General features: G+C 37.1%; 1 protein-coding gene across 1 annotated transcript in view; it reads left to right on the top strand.

Moving 5' to 3' along the window:
* MALRD1 (MAM and LDL receptor class A domain containing 1) overlaps positions 1–14,636 on the top strand; it is a gene marked incomplete at both ends in the record, with an annotated part of 280,930 nt that overhangs the window by 125,481 nt on the left and 140,813 nt on the right. The window contains one exon of the mRNA XM_082479776.1: positions 2,911–3,208. Within this exon, the coding sequence (XP_082335902.1) occupies positions 2,911–3,208 (298 nt within the window). The remainder of the gene's footprint in view (positions 1–2,910; positions 3,209–14,636) is intronic.

The raw sequence follows: 14,636 nt of genomic DNA, 5'->3' as shown, positions 1-14,636 counted from the left end.
CACATGAGCTTGCAGATGTTTGCTTTTTTCTCTAGCATCATATTTAAAAACATCTCTTTCTAAACCTAATCTGGTTTTATGCTTTAAAAATAACTTTGGTTCTAAAGTTGAAGCAGCACTGTTGCAGGACCAGGGTGCCAAAAGAGATGGTGTTGGAGCAAAGAATTAAATTTAGTTACAGTAAGTAACCAAAAGCATATGGCATACATTGTGGTTCTGAGGGAATTTAAGAATCAGGTCAAAGAATTTTAACAAAAACCATGGAAGTTATCATTAATATCAACAATTCCTTTATGATATGAATGGTAGAAAGTGTGTGTGTCGGGGCTGTTTGTTTGTTTTTGAAAGTATTGTATTTTCTGTATAGTTTTGTATTGTAAACTTTCCAATTTTATTTCAATATCAGAAAATCAGTTACAAACACAACTGGTTGTTATAATTCTTCTAGTTTTCAAAACTCTATGATAGATTCTTCAGGATAGACCTGAAAAGATTAAGTAGCCAACTGATGGATGACAAGATTTGGAGAACCTTGGAGAGCTAAGACTAGAGAGCTAGCCTACATTATGGTGCAAAACAAATTAAGTATGAGAATGAATATTTTACATGCATTATACTTCAAGCCTGAGTAATGTGGGGCCCTAGCCCTGAAAGCACTTAGATACATGCTTAAAATTAAATTTGTCCATAACTGTTATCAAGATGACATTACTACTATATAATATATCTAGAAATGTTGTAATAGAACAGAGGAACAGTATGTTGACTCCAATACACAACATTATTCAGCGTAATTGAGATAATGGTATTGCGAATAAATGTGACATCCATAAAGTGATGTTGGGTGCTGGGGATGGGGATGGGTGAATATGAATTCAATGATCATAAAAGAAAGACAAACATACAAAATACAGTCTGGTACTTTTGGAAAGGACTGTAGCCAATCGGGAGTAGGGTGGTGTGCAGCTCTATGAAAATATTTGCTAGAATATAATTACAGTTAGAAAATCAAACAAAATCAACAGTAGTAAAAAGAAACAGAGATTAATCCTAAAAATGTGAACATAATTATATAGTTTAAAGATATACACATATATTGAATAGATAAACCTCATTTAAAGAAGGATTTTAAGAGAAACAGACTAGTTGCGAGACAGGAAACATTTCCACACAAGAAAACTATATTTCATAGAATTATAGAATGATTAAAGTTGGAAGGGACCTTAAAGGTCATCTAGTTCCGTCCCCCGTGCTACAGGCAGGGACATCTCCCACTAGACCAAGTTGCTCAAAGCCCCATCCAGCCTGGCCTTGAACCCTTCCAGGAAGGGGAATCCACAGCTTCTCTGGGCAATTTGTTCCAGTGCCTCACCACCCTCAGAATGAAAAAAAAATTCCCAATATCTATTCTAAATCTAAACTCTTGCAGTTTGAAGCCATTCCCCCTTGCCCTATCACTACATGGCCTTGTAAAAAGTCCCTCTCCAGCCTTCTTGTAGGCCCCCTTCAGATACTGGAAGGCTATAAAGTCTCTCTGGAGCCTTCTCTTCTCCATGCTGAACAAACCCAACTCTGTCAGCCTGTCCTGTTAGGAGAGGTGGTCCAGCCCTGTGATCATTTTCATGGCCCTCCTCTGGATTCGCTCCAACAGGTCCATGTCCTTCTTATGTTGGGGTCTCAGGGCTCCAGAGCTGGATGTGGTACTCCAGGTGGGGTCTCACCAGAATGGAGTGGAGGGGCAGAATCACCTTCCTCGACCTGCTGGTCACTTCGTTGCACAGGAGACATTCTGAAAATAAGCATAGCAAAACTTTCAAAGGGATTATAGCACAAAGCCCTTGGTGGCTTTACAAATTAATAATTAGAAAAAATCAATTAAATAGAAATGTGATTTAAAATTAGAAATGTGTTTTAAAAAAATAGTATATTTATGCAATACAATAGGCTGCAGAAGCCTATAAAATCCTATAGCACCAGGTAACACAAAGGACCGTGACTTTACATTTACATGGGTATCATAATATTTGATATTATGTTTTTTATAGCTTTAACAAATAAGAAAAAAATTTCATTCTTTAAGGCTTGTGCTATGCATTAGACTAGGAAGAAATTTGAGCCACAGACATGGTCTCACATATTATAGCATGAATTGCCTTCTTTCAGGATCTGACACCATTCTTGGAAATATTCTGATCTTTGTCAGAAACAAGATATTGAACTAGATTAAGTATTAATTTGATCAAATACAAGTATTCCTTTATTGCTCTTGATTTGAAAATAACTGAGAGAGCAGTTAATGGCGATAACTCTTCACAATGATTTTTTTAGTGTTCTTTATGTACTTGTTCTTACTTTTGTACTTCATAATTTGTTTTCCCCATTTTTGCTAAAAAAAAATATCACTTTTCTTATCCAAGGACCTCTTATACTTCATTTTAGCTGCTGTTTTTCATTTCTGCAGTCCATGTAGAAGTTTTGCTCCTGTATTAGATTAGACTATTTTCTAATTACACACTATAACCTAGCACAAACGCATAACCAGAACAGTGTTCAGTAAACTGAAGTCACTTCCCATATTGTAAATAGCAGTGCTCCATTCCTGTTTCCTTATCAAGTATTTTCATTCTTTTTCATTTGCATGCAAGAGTTATTTAAAACAAATGTAAGATCAGCTGTCACAGTATTGTAATGTTGGTTTCCAAGTTTGTCTTATGGAATAGTTCAAAAATTTTCACTAGTAAGTCTTTTTGTGTGCATTTGAATTAATTAAATCACTTTTGAATCTGTAAAATTGAGGGCTAATCTGAATGCCACTAATGACGCTCCATTTGATAATTAGGGTAAATACAATAGCAGAATGTGTCTGAAGTCACCTATTGTATAGCTGATGCTATTGCTCTTTGCTTACAGATACTTTTCTATTATTATATGTATGGAGCTCATGTTGGATCACTGATTGTCTACCAGAGGACTATGGCAAAACATGAAAAAATTCTCTTTAATCTTACTGGAAACCAGGGAAATTTCTGGCAGCGCAAGGCGCTGATCCTGGCTGGAGATGGAGATGAAGATTTCCAAGTTGTCTTTGAAGGGATAGCTGGAAAAGGTCCCAAAGATGGCATAGCACTTGATGACCTCACATTATCCAAGGAGTGCTTACCATCCCAGGAATTTTTACCAGCAGAACCCACAATGGTGCCTCCAACAGGTATGTCCCTGCTATGGACAAACAGTCCATGTCTGTAAGTCTGGAAAGAATGAATAGCAGCAATGCTTTCATTTCTTTGTCTCTCCTTCGAAAGAGAAATAGAATACATAGCTTGCTAAAGGCATGTTGACAGTAACATGCTTTTAAGTAGCTCTTTGAAATTCTAATAAAATTATTTTATGAAGTAATCATTTGGGTACTGAGTCAACACTTGTGAATCTGCAATACTTATTGTCCAGCCATGTATACTTAGGCAATATCCTGCTTAATTCAGTAGGATTTATTTATCAATACTTGGAAAATATAGTTATTGTAAAATAAAGAACTAAGAATGGGACAGAGCCAATATGGATAGATTGCAATAAGGCCGGTGGGCTTTAATGCTTTTTGGCGAGTGGGAATTCCTACTAATACTGTCTAGGCACCACATCCATCTTCTTCCCATGTGGTGCGGTGCCAGCATCGGTGCAATTATTACTGCACAAAGGAGATAAAACTCAGAAAAATTTTACCAAAAATAATAAAGTTCTAACGGGGCTGAATCCCAATAACCCCAAGGTAAGAGCTGCTCCTGAAAGCACTGATGTTGTTCGTTACTAATATTTGCTTGGACACAAATGATGAAGGAGAGACTCTTTCTGACAGAACAGGAAAAATCTCTTTCCTCCTTCCACATTTATCACCAGAGCTACTGAAAGGTAAACCCCCAAAGTGGAATTTAGGAGATGCATTTTGTTCCTGGGCCTACTACAAATTTCCTGCATGGCTGCGGCAAGTCATTTTATCTCACTTCTCTGTCTTTCTGATCAATAAAACAAAGTTAATATTTCCCAATGTCAAGGACTACCAGGAGAATGGATCATTAATTTATGTGAGCTGCTTTGCTTTGTTACTGCTGCTAATGAGTAGCCTTCCCCTTTAGGATATCATTAAGCACTGCTCAGGCACTGGGAAATAACACTGATGAGACTACATCAAACCTAAGGAATTATATTGTACTTTGTGCACAAGACAAGCAGGAAAGATATGGCCAATGTTGCCGGTTACAGTACATTGTATTGGCTTCCTGCTTCTGTCAAAACAGTCATGGAAAATTATTGCAAATGAGATTGGTATTTTAAAGTTCAACTTTATATGAATGTTACCCCAAGAGGAACACTAGCTGAGATTTCTGGGTCCTTATTTTTGATGTTTTCAGACTTTATCCTCTCAATGGTAGATGCAAGTCCCCGTGGCAATGTTAGAAACTTTAAAAGCTTTGGTTTTGATAGTAAAGGATGTTCCAAAACACTTTTATGAGGTATATAATAAAAAAGCTACTAAAATCTCAGGAAAAAAGCCACCAGAGACTGATTTCTTGTTGTAGCTCATCTAAGATGTACTTTGTGAACTTTGTAGATTCACAACACTGAGATAATGGTCTAAATTCATCCTTATAGCAAACCATCTTTTCTAGACCAACAATTTTCACTTGTCCCAGACAAGAGTTTACTTTAGCTGCTGAGGGTTCCAACTTACAGCTTCTATTTAGCAGTGATATCTGTTTGGAACATTGCTTGAAACGTGGGCTTAGAAACCTGAGTGTGAAATCTACTCCTGCCTACAGAAATGTTCAGAGCAGTGGCAAAACGCGTGCTGGGGGCTGTGAAAAGTGCCCTGTGATGTAACTTTATAAACTGGAGCCAGCTAGAATGACCATGATGATCAGCTGCAAAAATCTGGACTCCTAAACTTCTCCACTTGTATGCAGAGACAAAGGAGAGTTTAACCAAAAGCTAAATACTTATATACATTGCTCAAGTTTTTTAATGTTTCTGAGGATGAAGAACAGCATACAGCAGAGATCTGCTCCTTTCTTGTCTCCAGGCAAGGCGAATATATTTAAGAAAGTTGAAATGTTTTATCTCTGAAAGATTCATAGCTTTTGAGTTCTAGTCTCATAACATAGCAACGCAGAATTGGTACTGAGGCATAGTTTTCTAGCTGGTTATTATGCTTCGTCTACTATATTTGGACATGTTTCCTTGTCTCAGGACTTACAAGCAGTGTTTCCTTCATTATAGGTACTCAAAAGAGCACAGTGAATAGTAACTGTCATAATGTTTTCCTTCCCTTCTCTTCACCCAAATGAAGTTCGGTTATTCAGTATTCCTTCTCACAGTTTGAAGAGCTTACTTTGCAATTCTTATGACATACCAATCTACAATTGGTATTCTACAAACCGATCAAACAACATTAAAAAAAAAAACCAACTGATACAGTTCATTTTTAATGTCGTCTTTTTTTTTTTTTTTAATCAGAATTCATTGTAATGCACACACCAAGGGAGATTCTTCTGAGTCTTATGAGCAGCATCACTGTGTAACACAAGTATACTAAGGTGGTCTGTGCTTGTTATTTCTGCACATAGAGTGCTATGGCAATGGATACTGTGTAAGGACTAAACAGAATAGAGTTATTAAATGTTCCTATCTGTGAGAGACTCTCCCTGTTCAGAAGAATTGCTCTCTGACTCTGTGTAAACTCTTTGAAGTCCTAAACATTAAAAAAATACATTGTAGGGGGGTTGTTTTACTTCTGGACAAAGATGCAGTAATACTTAAAGGTTGAACGTGAGCACTGGACAACTAGAAAAAATCATTTTGAAAGTTAGCATTGTCGTTTTCTGTAAACTGACAGCATGCTGTAGACTGTCCTCATGGTGCTGCTTAGCAACAACGATGCTGGAATGGAAAGCCACCCAGAGCCACTTAAAATGCTGCGCCTGAGAAACAATAAACATCATTTTAGGCTGGCGCTTATCAACTCCTCACTGTATGAATAGTGATGTATGCGAGAATATTGGGGTTTGTTCATGTCCTGCAATGGTATTGCGTGTGGGAAAACGCAAAGATCGTTTTGTTGTACCGGTGCTATTTATGCCTGTTGCTGTGTCTCTGCAGAGCGCCCAGATTCGCAAGTTAGACTCTGCCCCGTGTAAGGGCTTGCCTGTATCCACATCACCCCGGGAACAGCCCTTGGCCACAGCGAACCTTGAAAAGTTGCAATTCCAGCCTTGTTTCCTCTGAAATAACTTTGACCTTCCTATGGGCAGAATTGTGTACGTCAGGTAGCAAATTTTCCCCACACTTAATCACTCTTTCTCTCCATTATATTTCAAAGATCCAGTAACAGCTATTTTCTATGTGCTTTCCCCAATTGAAGGGAGTTAATAGTTTTCAGTCACAGCCTTTCCAGGAGGCATTCACACCCGCTTCTTCATTCAACAACCATAATTTCAAAGGGAGTTATGTGATCCCCCCGAGAATGTTCATAGATTAATATACTATCTGATTATGCCCACAAAATGTGAGACCATTGCCATGACTCACATTTTATACTTATATGTTTTTACAAAAGAGACGTCATGAATTTGACAACAACTTCCATGATCTCCAAATTTGCTTGTCCTCTCTCTCCTTTCCCTCCCTTCCCTCCTGAAGTGTTGTTACTGGCTATGAAAATGGCACATCCCTCCATCAGTTTCTGCTCACGTGTCTGTACCACTTATCTGGGAATACAGCAGCTGCCAAGGGCTGCTGGGTTTTCCCAGGAACACATTCAAAAGTTTAGCCCCCTCCTCAATTTTGGCAGCAAGTTGTGCAGGTCTGTCACCTGCTGAGAAAGCAACTCTGTTTTCACCGTCTCCTGTTTGATAATGTCTTTTACTGAAAATGTTGGTGAACACCTACTCCATATTGATCTCTATGCAATTCTCCTTGAGCAGCATTACACACTGAAGGAGTTCCAGCTTATTTCTTACATGGAAACTATTCCATATGTTTTCCTTTCTCTGACTTTTAAAAAAATCTGCTATAATCTTTTGAGATTATAAAATCAGGTGTGCGTAGACTATTTAGGAAGTGAGTGAACAGTGGAATGATAGTGTAGCAAAAGGATTATTTTTCTCTTTGCTCTCTTTCCTGATAAATCCTAAAATTTTATTGGCTTTGCCCTTTTTGAGCATTGGGTGATGTGTTCCAGGAGCTATCTGCAGTACTCTGCTGTGCCACTCCTTAGTAGCGGTAGTGATTGGAGCTCATCACCCGTATGGGAAGACGGATTGTGTTGTTCTGTGTAACTCAATTAACTTCGCATTTCATTGCCGGTCTCCCAGGATGCGATTCATTTGCTTAACCGTGGCTGTTTAGTTCGATTGCAGTTGTATAAGACACCTGACACACTTGCTTTGGGCTGGCAGCTATGTTATAGGGATTATAGGAAAGCCCAATGCCCTGCAACAGAGGCTGATGTCAGGAAGGTTGCCCGGTGCGTAACAAGTGCTGGATACGGTCACTTTAAGCAACTTCATTTTCACAAAATACTTTTCCTATTATTCATAGTTATTCCTAGCTCATATCACCCTGAATAACTTTGTATCACTAGCAGAGTTTTTTAACTCGTTATTCATGCATTTACCTGGTCTTTTATGAGTAAGCATTAAAGAATACGGCCTTGCTACGTTTTTTGTTGGTGGGTTGGTTGGTTTTTTGTTTGTTTTGCTTGTTTGTTTGTTTGTTTGTTTTCCAGACTGTTTTTACAATCATTTTAGCACAAATGTCTAATTCACCAAAAAAAAAATATTAAAATTTATAGAATTCAGCAACATAGCTAAAATTAAAATAAATAAAGGCAAAGGAAGAGAATAGTCAGGAAATAAGATTTGCCAAAACCTTTTCATTTTAAATATTACCAAAAGCTTTAGCATTTACTCTAAAGACCAAAGGTTATTGCTTATATCACTCTTTTGCAGATGTAATTAGATTCATAAAAATTTAGAGACACATAAATAGAAATAACCTTGACACTTATTCTAACTAATACATAATTACAAGAACAATCACTTTTTATGCTTCAGTCTATAATGGGATCTCCTACTGAAAAGAGGAAAAAATGTCTCCTTATGCACAACTGTTGAAATAACAGAACATTTGCATCTTCCTCTGAAGCAACCAGCATTGACCATTGTCTGAGAGAACAGGATGCGAAACAAATAAAGTAGAATGTCTAAAGCATTTTAAAACTGGCTGTTTCTGGGAAGCAAACAAGCAAACAAACAAAAACCAACAAAAACCCACAAGCCTATAAGGGTATTCATAATTTCTGATGTGCCTCATAACTTTTGGAAGATAGAATATACTTATATAATTGCTTTAGTAGCATAGAGCAGGTTGTAAAACTTTTTTCATAATTAGTACTTGAACAGAAACAGGCTCTTAGATGTATCTAGAATGAAATTCCATGCAAGTGGGAATTTTCACTTTCACCTATATAATAATATGAAAAGAAAAGTTCATGGTTATAGTCTGGACTTTTAAAAGTAATAAATGGACATGTTTAATTATTTGTCTCTCCTTTCTGGCACAAGATACAATGGTTCCATACTTTCCAGAAAAATGGTGGAAATACTGTAGAATAAGTAGATTTAGTAGCTGGACATAAAGCTAATAGTAGTTATGCATATAGGTGACTTGAATTCAACTTCTATATATATTGTCCAGCTATTAGGAAGAAAATGTTCCTTTTATTGCCAGTGAAGGAGATAAAATATATAGCCTGGAATTTCATGTTGTACTTTGCGATTCTATGAAGCTTTCTCCGGCTAAATTCCAAGTCAGTGTGATTATAATCACTATACTTTATAAATTTAACTGGAAGTACCTGCCCTTGGTCCACCTATTTCATTCCACAGTTTCCTCTTTTTGTTTGTTGGTAGTTAGGACTCTGACCTATCTCCTCCGTTTTTGAGCTCTAGCTGTACCAGATTGTGTGATGGTTTTAAAAATGAAAACAATATGCCCATTTGCTAAACTAAAAAAAAAAAAGTCCCATGAATTTCTAGTAGTCTAGTTTTCAAAATAATTACAAAAATTTAGAATGTGTTGTAATTTTAAAGATACATTGTGCTTAAAAATAGCTTTTTTCCAACACTCTCTGGGGATTTAGGATACATTTCTGTCCATAACCAATTGCAATATTTGTACATACAGCAAAGAAAAGCTAATTTGCAGAAGTTTCTCATACTTTATTATAATTTTATCTCAAAGAAACAAAATGTTTCCCTTAGTTATTCCCAGACCTAATTCCTTGAATGTGAAATAAAGCTCAAAGGCTTTTTGGATCAGCAGCTAGGGCAGAGCCTGGATTGGGCCCTTAACTGATTATAACTCTAGAAATTGAACAGAACATGGTTAATGTCATCTAAGGTCCTTGGAGGTAGGGCACCGTCAGCGCTTGTTTTTCTGTTTCGCGGGACAGTTTAACATCTCCAAAACTTTCCTTAGCTATTGGGTCTCCACAGACTGGTTTCTGAGAAACGTGTCCCAGAGCAGACATCCAAATAAGTATCAGGTGGGGAGAAATGAATTTTCAGTGCTGGCAGTTTGACGTGAGTCTCCGAGCAGCAGGTGAGGGCAGGTATTTATATCTACGTTCATGGTATGAACTGGTGATTCCTTTTGGCAATGGGTAGCTGTGGTATGGGAACAGCTTTTCTAACCAAAGGCAAACTGTTCCGAAAAATGCAAGAGGAATCTGGAATTCCTGATACTGTATTTACAAAGGAGAACCCTGCTGTGCTCTTTTAGTTTCTCCCTGTTGGGAGGACTAAGTGAGAAGACTTGTACCAAATCTAAGCTTTCCTAGCACTGTGAGCAATACTGGCATTCTGAGCTCGGAGCTTTCCCTATGAGTTACATATTCCATAGGCAGATCCTGCCTCTGCCTGGGTGTACTGAGAACATGAAAACTCTAACACCACTTTGCATTCCAAGAACTAACTAACAAATTATGCTCACTTGAGTGTAATTATTACTTTTCTCTCATTCATATAAAATAGAGAAATAACGCAGGGCATTCTCAGAAATATAAAGTGTTTTTTATTGTGAAGTCAAGTCTTGCAGCAGTGATCTGAAAAGAAGTTATATTTTGCAGTATCTGGTCCTATTTTACCTTTAGTGCACTACATGTTTGCCAGGTATTTGAATTGTCTAGACATCCTGGAACAAAATTTGTATGTGTGGTTAAGACCGCAGGCATATGTGTACTTTTCTCTCCCTCTCTAACTGCAGGAAACAAGCTGAATTTGAAATGGCTTTTCAGCACGTACTTATCAATACTCACTTTAGACTGTATTTTACCTTTCTAGTTACAGTGTTTACATTTTCAATATGCTATACATTAGACAAAGAAAAACATTATTTTGCATAAGAAATTTGTAAATTTTATTTGAAAGCTCAGTTTATATTTTGTGCTTTATGCCAAGGAAGATTTCAAGCAATTCACTGCACAGTTTCATTTTAACTCTGTGATTTATTTTTTTCTCAAACTTTTCAACGGAATATGCCTCCCGAGATACCTAACTAACTATCACAACATGTGCCTGGGTTGCTGCTTAGTGGTAGGATAAACAAAGTTAGTAAACAAATAAGTGGTAAAAAGACTGTTAACTGTCAAAAAGTATAAAGCGGTCCTGAGTGTGGAAGGACCACACTTGGTTTATGCTCAGAAGTGAGATCACCTCACGTGCCTCACACAGGGAGAAGAGACTGAAGAAATTGAATTTAAAAAAGTGCTTTCCTGATCTCTGGAGACTTCCAGCTATCCAGAATACAAGCAAAGGTTGTGTCATCATGTCATCAATAATCACGGAATTTTTCCAAAAGAAAAAATGATGGGAGGTTATTGACTGAGGCTGCATGGTCTTCACTGAGCATAGGGGAAAAAAACTAACAGATTTTCCTCTTTGGCTGGACCAGCGAGGGAATATGTTGGTGAACTGGTGAGAGCAAAGACTCTTTTCTCCACCTTTCTTTTTAGTAAACGCTTCTTTGTTTGAGGAAAGCCCTTAATATTTTTGTGCTGCATTCTTAGGTATCTAAGTAAAAATTAAAGTTGTGGGAGAGAGAAATAAAAGCATCTTAACATGCATAATGAATCTTTAAGTAAAGTAAATCCAAATTTTTTCAGACTTATCTAAGACTTGAAGTATTTACAATGGGATTCAGCTCCATGTAAAGACTCAGATGGGATGTCATGTACATCTAGGTGCGCTCAAGATGTGTCAGGTTCCAATTCCAATGACATTCAACATACTATATTGTTCTTTTGCTGCTCAGCCAGTCAGGACATGACTGAATTGCACATACAAAGGCATCTCTTGTTATTTTTGATGCAATAGGATGTCTAAGAAATCCCCACAGTGCTGACAGGTGTATAATACAGGTTGTGTAGAAAGGGTATACCCTTTAGGGGTAGCAGCTGGTGACAAGGAACGATGTTTTATGCATATAGAGATGCTATGTGTGTGGGCAACTGACTAAAACCCTAGCTTTCTATTTAACATGATGTGATCACTCTTTGAGTCCAACCAGTTCCCCATCAGATTTAATTGCAACTTGGACACTTAGCTTGCCTATGTGTAGATGTAAAGGTATATGTCGCTTTGTGAGCTGATCCATCTGGGTTTTTATTTTAGACCTCTTTTTGATGTAGTTTGATTTTCATCATCTCTTACTGGTCTTTTTCTTTTCCTAGGTTGGTTTAGATTTGCTTTATCAGAAATGTCTTTGAGTTGTCTTGCTGCTAGCTTAAGCAGAAATGACTGCCAAGTGATGAGCAGTTAGGTTGACAGCCTCAGAGCGTTGGAAGATACGGAGTGTTTCCCATAATACTGGTGCAGTATCTCATCTATGGGATGTGACACACGCTTGTTTAACTGTAGACTAAGCAGCTGTTGTGGGATGGCAGTGCATGATGTCACCTCCTTATGACATCTGCTTCTGGCCCTGTTCAGTGGCTGTCGCACAGGGTGGCTCTATTAACGTTCCCCTTTTGCGTGCACCTTATAGAATGAGATTTTGTCCTCAGTAGATCCTTCTGTTCTAGTCTAAAATTTAAAAGGTCAGAATACTTCCTTAAAAATGCTAGAAATTAAGAGACTAGAAAGAATTCATAGCTGTTATTGAAGAAGGCCTTCAAATATGCTTTCTTGTGTAATATGTGTTTACTTTGAAGATCTTTTATTTCTTTTAAGGACTTTAGTGTAATTGAACTAATGATAGACTTTAATATTCTGTGTGTTTTATCCAGCAATGACACTTTTTAGACACCCGGTACAAGATTTTTATGTTGATAGAAGTGTTTATGAATTGGCTGCATAAAGCTCTATAAATGACATCTTTACTTTGATACTATTACGGCTCAGCTTGAGGATAAGTTCAGCATCATTTACATATTATGTCAAAGACTAGAACGTGCCTTGTTTGACAAAAAGTTTTCCGAACTAATATTTGTAAACGTCCTTCCACAAGGCTGAATTGAGTTACAGTGTCTGCTGCTAGCTAGCACAATAGCCAAATGTATGTCTTTTAACAGAGGCTTTTGCAGTTGTGTAGGTTGTGATATTTTCCAATGCTCTGTTTATCATCTGGTTTTTACGGAGCTATTTACAATTATGTAGGGTTGTAAGAAAAACCTGCATTGCTTTCCAAATAGATGAAGTACTTTCCATAATTCTACTCTTCAAATTCTGGTTTTTAATTCCAGATCTTTTCACTAGTTGAATGGGTGCTTACATTTGTAAACAGTATAGTTTATGAGCACATATTTCGTTGACCATCATCTGGAAGACACTGTGTAACTGGATAGAGAATGCACAAGCATTTAAAGATTTGATATCAAAAATTCTTTTACTGGTGTGATGATAACTGGCTTGAGAAATTATTTTCTACAAAAACCAAAGCAACCTATTGTATGGAATGAATTTGGGGATGATGTGGTAGGACAAGCTATTACATCAGAAGAAAATGGATACCAATTTCAGTGAATGAGACCCAGAATATCAGTGTAATTTTTTTTCTTAACAAAATCCTAGTTTTCTGAAGAGTTCTAATAACATACTTCCATAGTAAGTATGTAATAGCTAACTAAAGTACTGAATGAAACTGAAACTAGCTGAAACACTAGTTTTGTACTGTGATAAATGATCATAGAATAGAAACCAACAAAAAGTTTCATAGAATCATGGAATGGTTTAGGTTGGAAAGGACCTTGAAGATCATCGAGTTCCAACCCCCCTGCCATAGGCAGGGACACCTCCCACTAGACCAGGTTGTCCAAGGCCACGTCCAGCCTGGCCTTGAACACCACCAAGGTTGAGGCCTCAGCAACCTCTCTGGGCAACCTGTGCCAGTGCCTTACCAGAGAGGTTGTTTGAAAGATTAGTTTCTGAATCACGGTATTAATTAATCCAGGTTGGTTAGCTAAAATATTTTGAGATTCACAATTAATATTACTATGCATACTTCATATAACTAACTAGTTAATTAAAACAGTTTCCCTGTAAGCATTATTTGTTTTTCTTTTCATGTGTACTGAAGATCATGATGGAAATAACAAGATATGTTATCCTAGGGGAAGGACAGCACAGAGACAGGGTGAAAAAAAAAATCTGTAAAATGTTATATTCTTCAGTTTTAGATGAAAGAAGGTCATGCAAAGAAAATGCTTATCTAGAACAATTCTTTGTGTCTGACATTTTACTGAGTAGTTTTTCATTTAGCAAATTCTTATTTCAATTTTTTAAAAACAGAAATGTGACATCCTCCAGCAGAAATGAGCTGTGGCTATTTAATAGCCGAGTATCCAATAAAAATGAACTATCTGTTTCTTAAGGTTAAAAGGGACAGAGCCTGTCCACCAGACCAGCAGTTGTATCTGGTCTGTCCCTCCCAACAGAGCACATACATTTGTTTCTCCCCTGCATATATATATACTCAATCACTTGCACAGTCCTAGAGAAAATACTGACTTCTAATTCTCAAATTGTTTGAGATTGTAAACTTGGGAAACATGGCTAAAATATCTCTTCTTGTGATATTTTAATATTTTTCATGCTTCTGCATGAAAAAGTTTCTGTGCAAGCAGAATGTCTGTTCTAAAGAAAGTATTTCCCTACTGAGAAAACGTGTAACAGCTATGCTGGTCCCCTTTAAAGTGACAATATCAATAGCAAGTTATAATTATACCATGGCGATAAACTCAGGCATGATTTTGATCATAAGCATTTAAGCCTAATTCTCTCTTATTTGTAAGTCTTAATTCTTTCTGTAGGATATACAAAGCCTAATTAGTGTGACAGATAACAAGTTACTTTGTCTTGAGATCAGGAATAAACGGTAGCTGACACGGCAAATAAAGATTCACTATCCAGGAGAGCGACTTCATTGTTATTCTTAACTTTTTTGCAATAGGATAACAAATCCTCAATAAATATTATCTTAAGCTAAAATCTTGCATCTCTCATGGTACAAGGAGGAAAAGATCCTTTCTGTAGTAGAGCTGCTGCTTTTCTGTTGTGCCAGGCAGGGACAGAGTTGGCTTCATACAC

Source organism: Vanellus vanellus (genome assembly GCF_965231255.1).
Source record: "Vanellus vanellus genome assembly, chromosome: 2".
NCBI lineage: Eukaryota > Metazoa > Chordata > Aves > Charadriiformes > Charadriidae > Vanellus > Vanellus vanellus.
The sequence above is the reverse complement of the archived record's forward strand: the minus strand, read 5'-3'. Positions and strand labels throughout refer to the sequence as shown.